At 32.0% G+C, this 8,835-nt stretch overlaps 1 protein-coding gene across 2 annotated transcripts; it reads left to right on the top strand.

The window, feature by feature from the left end:
- LOC18612476 (glucose-6-phosphate 1-dehydrogenase 1, chloroplastic) lies at positions 1,061–5,702 on the top strand. 2 transcript variants are annotated; one of them, XM_018114418.1, is made up of 10 exons: positions 1,061–1,432; positions 1,984–2,186; positions 2,315–2,409; positions 2,505–2,619; positions 3,399–3,604; positions 3,693–3,842; positions 3,934–4,054; positions 4,195–4,424; positions 4,527–4,727; positions 5,155–5,702. In XM_018114418.1, the coding sequence occupies exons 1-10, from the start codon at positions 1,228–1,230 to the stop codon at positions 5,405–5,407; spliced, it is 1,779 nt and encodes a 592-aa protein (XP_017969907.1). In that variant the 5' UTR covers positions 1,061–1,227; the 3' UTR covers positions 5,408–5,702. The 2 variants fall into 2 exon arrangements, with proteins under 2 accessions (XP_017969907.1, XP_007049348.2); XM_007049286.2 differs by having other exon boundaries at positions 1,062–1,432; positions 1,999–2,186; positions 5,155–5,701.

Genomic DNA, 8,835 nt, shown 5'->3' with positions numbered 1-8,835 from the left:
ACAATTCGTTGATGATTTTGGCATCTAGGTGGCATTATGGTGATGGTGATGTGGTGATATAGAAAAAGATGAAGATATAATTATAAAACAACAAAAGAAACAGAATTACCTGAATAAGGAGAGTCGAAACCCGATAGCAAACAATGATCCTCTCGTTTTGATACCAAACAGATGTCAGGGGTTTGTGAATACACCAATTTTGACAAGTTTAGAAACCTCACTAAGGTGAACATTAATTTTGACGAGGTTAGAAAACCACACTAAAGTGAACAATGACCACAATCCCATTAATTATACTAAATCCTCTTACCCTTTTGAAAAGAGCTTAGAGAAAATAAACAATGTTGCTTATTAAAAAAATATTCTTTATTAATTCTTAACTTGAATGTATTTAACAATTAACCTAAGAGCGATTTATACAATTTCTAAGGAAGAGAGCCTTCTTACTTTTCTTATGTAAGATTATTAAAATTTCTAAATAAAAATAAATAAGAAATAACCTAACTTAAACTTGCTTGGAGTGCAAGTAAAGTAAAAGATAACTTAACTTAACCTAACTAAATATGTAAGTAACCTAACAACATATTCATGTATCAAAAAACAACTCAAAATTTAATTTTAACGTTTGAATTTTCTTTTTATATATAAAAAAACCTAATCAGTAAATTAAAAAGTGAAAAATTGAAGTTGAATATCGGATATCCAACTCTGTTGAGTGATGAGGAATGAATTCTTTTATTTATTTATTTATTTGGCTACAATGTTGAGGAAGAAATTATAACTTGATACTTGGTCATGGTATATATTTTTCCACTTTATTCTTTCATTGTTTTAGTTAAATTTATAAGTCCTATAAAAACAAAGGATAAGTTTCTAGGTTGTAGGCTCATAACCCAACCCAAGGCAGAAATGAATCAACAAGATGTTTAACGGCCATGATGATGAAATAGGCGCTTTTACCGCCATTATATATATATATATATATATATGATAAAACCTGATAAGTTTATAAAGATAATTTAAAAAACCCTGACCTCACGTAGCAGATTTGTTTTGCATTTGAAAAACTCTTAATTCTGCTTAACTTTTCAACAACTCATAAAGGCACACTGCACAGATATTTCTAATCCAAAAATCTCTATATAAGTAAATCCAGTATAAACCTTGTACGATACAAGGTTACTCGACATTTCTTCAGTTTTCGCTTGATCATCATTCTAATATTGCATGGCTACACACTTTAGTCCTTGTTCTTCATCTTCCTCGTCCTCTTCTTCACTTACCTTCTCTTCTGAATTCACTGTTTGTAAGCCTAGAAGATATTGTTTCTCCAAATGGGTTTCCCAAGTTCATCCAAGGATCCATGCGAGAAACCATTTCCGGATCAAATCCTCAAATGGGCATCCACCAAATGCAGTTTCTATGCAGGATGGTCAGTCTCTTTATTTCATTGCTTTTCTTTCTTGTTCTGTTCGATTATTGTTGTCTTTGTGAAGTAAACTCGCTTTTACTCTAGTTAATTTATTTTCTGTTAGCAATGTGATCTGTTCATTGCCAGCATTCTTTTGGAATAGGGTCATTTGTGGAATGAAATACGCTGCTTTAACTTTCAAGATTGGATATATAGATATACTTGACTTCATCTATGACTTCTTGAAAATCTTAACACTGTGTGCTAATATGTGTTTGGTAAATTATTATTAATTTGTCACATAGAACAAATTCCAGCATTTGTTCAAAAATTTGGATTGTTTCAAATGGATTAGTAGTTTCTTTTACCATGTCTGATACTAATGATACGCGGTTATGAATATTTGGACATGTAATTAAAATTGCCATTTCAAAGCACGTTACAGATTCTGCAAATCATGTGCTTTGGCCTTCCAACCTGCCTTTTTCCTCATCTAGGAACTCCACTTAGTTCTGCCATCTTTTGTTCATCAGCTTTTTCTTGTTTAGTTTCTCATTTTTGGAACCCTCAAGGGCTCTTTGGATTAGGTATGGATGGAACCCCTTTGGCCGAGGGAATCAAGCCTGAAGAGCAAGAAATTTTCTTTGACTTATCTGACTCAGAGAAAGTACAGTCTACTCTTAGCATAACTGTTGTTGGAGCTTCAGGGGACCTTGCTAAGAAGAAAATTTTTCCAGCCCTTTTTGCTCTTTACTATGAAGATTGTCTACCTGAGGTAATGCTCTTTTTTTCTTCAGAGTTTCACTTTCTGAAGATGGTATAGTTTTCTTTAACCAGAGTCAAGATAATGAATATATGTCTAGTTAGTTTGTATCTTTTCTCATGTATTCTCTTGGTATGCAGAACTTTATGGTTTTCGGTTATGCTCGTACTAAACTGACAGATGAAGAGCTCAGGAACGTGATTAGTGGAACATTAACTTGTAGAATTGATAAGAGGTACTGTTGATATCATTCTAAAGTAATTCCTATCATGTCATAATTGAAAACTCTGTTTGCCAATTTGTATATTTGTTATGTGGGATGACTTATAGGGCAAATTGTGAAGATAAAATGGAGCAGTTCTTGAAGAGATGCTTTTACCATTCAGGTCAGTATGATTCTGAGGAGCATTTTGCAGAACTAGACAGCAAGCTGAAAGAGAAAGAGGTAACATGTTTAGTTGTGTTTTTCCTCAGTTTTCTTGACCTCCATTAGATCTTATTCTATTGTTTTTGTATTAAATCTTGCAACTAATTTAAGAATGGTAATGATAGTTACAAGAGTTGGATAGGTTTTTACAGTGCATACCGCATGGTGCTAAGTTTGCTATTGCTTTTGGAATGGGATGAAACAGACTCAAGAATTTGAGAAATATCCTGCAGATTTCTGGAAATTTCTTTTAGAAAAGTTTATTTATTTTTAGTATTCTAATTTTGATGTATTTATCTTATAATGGTCTCTTGAACCCTTTTATGTTTGAAAGGATGTATTAAATTTGAGAGTAAAAACATTTTATCGCAACAAAAACATATTGCATTTTCTAACTGTTTACAATTTGTTTCACATCCAAATTTTGTGGCCCACGGTTTTCTAACTTTCTAGAAAGGTTTTTCATGTTCATTCTTCTAGGATTTACAAGAAGAATCGGTCTTAGAAAAGATTGATTAAGATATGATACTTAATAAAGTATAATGCAGAAGGTTAAACTGTTCTTTGAACTTTTGAGTGGTAGAGAAAACCTTATTGAAATAAAGCAAAACATTATCATGGGCTATTACCGATTGGGGATGTCTTCTTGAACCAAATGATGGATTTCCTTGTTTGCCTACTAAGTATGCAATGGATGCAAACTGACATAATCCTTGAGCCAGTATCATAAGAAATGGCTAGTTAATTATTCTATCTTTGACTTCTCTGTCGTAACGTTGGAAAATGTTTCTTTACAGGCTGGAAAACTGTCAAATAGGTTATTTTACTTGTCAATACCTCCAAACATATTCGTGGATGTGGTGAGATGTGTCAGTTATAAAGCTTCTGCAGTAAATGGTTGGACAAGGGTGATCGTTGAAAAGCCATTTGGCCGTGATTCAGAGTCCTCTGCTGAGCTAACAAGATGTCTTAAGCAGTATCTAACTGAGGATCAGATATTCAGGTACATTTTGCTTTATAATTTTAAATAGGAATTCAGTACAAATAAAAAACACTAGAGCAAAAGCTCAATTTTGATTATGCTTTTGTAGGATTGACCATTACTTGGGCAAGGAACTTGTTGAGAATCTCTCAGTGCTTCGCTTCTCAAATCTTGTTTTTGAACCCCTATGGTCAAGGAATTATATCCGGAATGTGCAATTGATATTTTCTGAAGATTTTGGTACTGAAGGACGAGGGGGGTGAGTCGCGTAGTTTTGGTGACGTATTGTATATAAATACATTGTTCTTTTCAAAGACCAAGATCCCTTACGTATTTCTTATTAATTCCAGTTATTTTGATAATTATGGAATCATACGAGATATAATGCAAAATCATCTCCTGCAAATACTGGCACTATTTGCAATGGAGACTCCTGTCAGCTTAGAAGCTGAGGACATCAGGAATGAAAAGGTATTGGTCTCCTTTCATATGATTTATACCATTGAGAACGTGCTTTGACTTGTTGTTTGATTGATTTTATATTGTTTTGAACTGTCCTAAAATCTATTTTTAAAATCTGGTATGATATGGTGGGCATGGCCCATTTTCAGGTAAAGGTTCTGAGATCAATGAGACCACTGCAGCTTGAGGATGTCATTGTTGGTCAGTATAAGGGCCACAACAAGGGTGGTAAAATATATCCAGGTTACTCTGATGACTCAACTGTACCGAATGACAGTCTTACACCTACATTTGCGGCAGCAGCTCTGTTTATAAATAATGCTAGATGGGATGGTGTCCCTTTTCTCATGAAGGCTGGAAAAGCTCTCCATACGAGGCGGTAGGTGCATTTTATTTTTTATCGATTGAATCTTGAGGGCCTATGCCTTGTAATCATGCCTATCATTGAATGGACTGAAATGTTGTGGACATGAAAACCCAGGGCAGAGATCAGAGTTCAGTTCAGACATGTTCCAGGTAATTTGTACAAGCAGAATTTTGGAACTGATTTAGACAAGGCAACAAATGAGCTTGTGCTACGTGTGCAACCTGATGAAGCCATTTACCTGAAGATCAATAATAAAGTTCCTGGTCTTGGAATGAGATTAGATCGCAGTGACCTTAATTTGCTCTATCGAGCAAGGTATGGAGATAATCAACCATTTTATTAAGTTTAGTATGCTGCTTCAATTCAATGACCTGCAGATAACAGACATGTGGAGTGTGTCTTCACTGAGATTGATGTTGAAACTAATATGTTCTGTCTATTAAAATAATCCTTCCTGCCATTTGTGTACCTTTATTAGCATCTTAGACCAGACTCATTAGTAAAAATCATCTAGCTTTTCCTGAAGATCACAGAGATTTTACTACTACCAATTGACAAAACAAAAGACTTCTTGCCAGTAAATGCATTACACCTGATATCTAACAGGCTTAAACTTGAAAAAAAAAGTGTACATCATTTTTTTGGATAGCAAGGTCTGAAAACTCATGCAAGTACACTACACCTTATTTCCTTTAAAGCTTCTTTGATGGCATTAAATTAAGACTTTGGTTATGATATGAAGGTATCCAAAAGAAATCCCAGATGCATATGAGAGATTGCTCTTAGATGCTATAGCTGGTGAGCGAAGGTTGTTCATTAGAAGTGATGAGCTGGATGCTGCTTGGTCACTGTTTACACCATTGTTGAGGGAACTTGAAGAAAAAAAGATTTTTCCAGAGCTCTACCCTTATGGGAGCAGAGGACCAGTTGGAGCACATTATCTTGCTGCTAAGTACAATGTTCGATGGGGTGATCTCAGTGGTGAAGACTTGTAAGTATGAGTAAACAAAAGTTTTGAAAATTTTGTTTACTCATGAACCATAGCAGTGCATGATGTATTTTTCTGTTTTATTGATTTGTAAAAGTTTGGTTTAATTAGAATACATACAGAAAGTTGAGTGTCGAAGTGTTTCTACATCTGCAAACAATTCATGAATGAATAGGGGACTGATTGACACAATACAAGGCAAACTTCTGCTTTTTTTCTTTGAACAAAAGGAAAGAAGTTTCATATTACAAACAAAAACACGAAATCAAGTGATATGCAAAAGATTGAAGTCACTTTTATCTTTTTGCTCTTTTTTTTCTTCTTTTAGTAACTTTCTTTGTTTTGCTTGTCCCTCACTTTTTATCTTTGTATTGATGTTTTCCAGTTAGCTTTATTTGTTTTTCAACTTTTTTCCTTTTATGGCTTGACTGCGTATTATCGCAGAACATATTGTTTAGGCAATAGACAAGTTGTCGAGCCATATTTTCAACATAGCTAAATAAATAAATTAAATTTATCAATTTGAGTAAGATATGAAGGAATTAAGCACTATATATAAAGCACGAGTCTAAATCTTAGATTGATATGATTGATGGGTATTCTTTTTTTTTTTTCATGGGTTTTGTCTCATTGGATTTTCCTACGAAAAGGTTTTTAACAATACTCATCTTCGTGTCATAGGAATGTTACAATGTTATGAGCTAGGGTTGTATTTATTTTATATGCCTCATATTGTAACTATTATGATTTTTTATTATGAAATGAAATTCTTGTTTCTAAAAAAAAAATGCAGATAATAATTAAAAAATCTTAAATTATTCAAAAAATTTAGATACGTTTTTATTCTTTTATTACATTCAATCAAATCATTATACTTCTATTTTGAGTTAAATAAATCTTTATATTTTTATTTTAAGTTAAATAAATTATTGCAACTAATGATTGACTTAGTCAATTTTCAAAAAAAAAAAATTGACTTAGTCAAAAAGCCAATTGCATTATATGCTATGTGATATTAATGTGGTATATTAACATATCACAATAGATTATGATGTGGAATGATAAAATAGTCGTATGGCATTTTTAACCTTCCATATTAGCATCATGTCAACGTCACATGAGTATAAAATGATAATTAATTATAAAAATTTATTTAATTTAAAATAAAAATATAAAAATATGATTAAATGTAATAAAAGAATAAAGTTTATTTAATTTTTTCAATAATATAGAGACTTTTTCGAGCATTCAAAATTTTCACTAATAAAATGAGAGTGTATCTTTATCAAAGTAGTTATTAATATTTGTTATTGGTTAGAGAGTAAAGAAGTTTTATGGATTGTGTTTATCGATTAAGAAGCTTTATAGGTTGGGTATCTCAACCAATAAGTTTTATACATTATCAAAACCAATGAAGGAAGTCTTATTTCTACCTACACAAGGGGTTTGATGAACGTGTAGAGAAATCTTCAGCTAAGGAGCGAAGACGTATTATAATAAGTGAAACGGAATGTATTAGAGGCAGCAGAGAGCAAAATTGGAGTAGTTTTTGAAGCGTAAGTGCTTGGTGATAGGTTATGAAGAATAAGAAAAGATGGAGAGAGCAATAGATTATGACAAATGGGAAGGGTTAAGTAGAAAAAATGTTTGGAAGAATATTGAGAAAGTTTTGGGGATAGTCTCAACTAAGTTTATGAATTTTTTCAATTGTCCTCAATTTACAAAGCTCTCATATTGATATGGAACAGACTGTTTTTGCAAGAACAGTTGGGAGAAGAAGTTCAATTATGAGAGAACGTGCTTGTCATGGAAGAGCACATTAAAGAACAGTTTATGGGATATTAAGAGAATGACCATGTAGTTGGGTAATGAGTGTAAGTTTTTTATAGTCTAGTAATGACACTTGATAGTGCGCCACGTGCACTCTATTGAAAGAAAGAAAGAGGTAAAGCACATGTACTTCAAGAAAATATTAAGAAGAAGTCTTCTTAACTATCTCCATGGTTAAGCTACCAAACCAAACTCTTTAGAATATCCCAAATGTGAAGATAACTGATAAACCCTATTACTCGTTCTGAGTTACTTTTATTTTTTTATATGAAACAACTGTTCCACGCTTGTTCTTATTCTGTAGCACAATACTTCAAGAAATAATAGCTAATCAAAGTTGGGCATCTACTATTGATCGTAATAAAAAAATATTGATTTATTTAAATTTTCTTAACTAGTTCAAGAACTTTTTTGAACATTATGCTTTTAATTTTTTAATAATAGGTTAACCATTTTGCTTCATCAAACCATGTATATTTTTATGTTTTTCCAATTTATTTGATTTCTCTAAATTATATCTTTGTTATTTCTTGGACAATTTTCATAGCTTTATAAGATATATAAAAATCCAAAAATTAAATATTTAATAGCATGTTAATTTGATATTTCATAGAAGTTGTTGATAGTTGATTTTGGTTACTAGCTAACTATTCTCTTTAAGGATTATTTTACTACGTAATGCTATATATAGAATAATGAGAACAACTAGAACAAGTGAAACTTTGCTTCATGCAGAACAATTAGAATAAGTTGAGTACTACTTCAAACAGAACAATTAATACTAGTGGAATAACTACTTTGCACAAAACAACTACTTCACACAAATAATAGTGTCAAACCCTGCTTTGTAAAATAATTATAATGTCATTCATATGCTCGATAGAATGTTTGTATATTTAGGAAGTTTGAGAAATCGTTAAAAGATGATATTGCCCTTAATGGTACCATTGAGTCGATTAAGCCTCGAACTAGTTCAAATAGGAATTTTAAGGTGAAATTAAGAGTTTCACAGTTCAGGGATGACTCAAAATGGTAATTCTGAGTTCGAGGATCAATTCGGAGTCAAACCGAAATTTTCACTATCTAGGGGCAAAATCGTAATTTTTCCACCTGCATTTGAGATTTTGAGAGAATTTAGATCACATTTGACAAATTGGAAAATGGTATGAGTATAAGGGATGAAAAATATGTTTATGGGTAATTTTTCAGTTTTTGGGGCAAAAATATAATTTTTCACTTTATAAGGGTAAAAGTGTAATTTTTAAAAATTTACTCTACTAAAATTTTGGAAAAGTCTAAAAATTTCATGGAAGACATGGATAAGTGAAGAGGATTGAGTGGTAGCAAAAGAAAGTCAAAAAGATGGCTAGAAAAAAATAAAAAAATAAAATATTGAAAAGGTAAATAAAATAATAATATTTTATTAAGCCTATTAAAAGGCTTGAAAATTTCAGAATTCTTCATTGGGAGGGTCAGCCAAAACCAGCAGGAGAGAGAGAGAAATAAGAACAAACCCTAGAGTGAGAAAATTCAAAGAAAAAGTGTGATTTTTCAAGGAATCAAGTGTTTAAAGGTATGATTTTTCAAGCTTAGCTTAAGATTTAT

Source organism: Theobroma cacao, chromosome 1, assembly GCF_000208745.1.
Source record: "Theobroma cacao cultivar B97-61/B2 chromosome 1, Criollo_cocoa_genome_V2, whole genome shotgun sequence".
Classification (NCBI taxonomy): Eukaryota; Viridiplantae; Streptophyta; class Magnoliopsida; order Malvales; family Malvaceae; genus Theobroma; species Theobroma cacao.
This window is presented reverse-complemented; position numbering and strand designations above follow the sequence as displayed.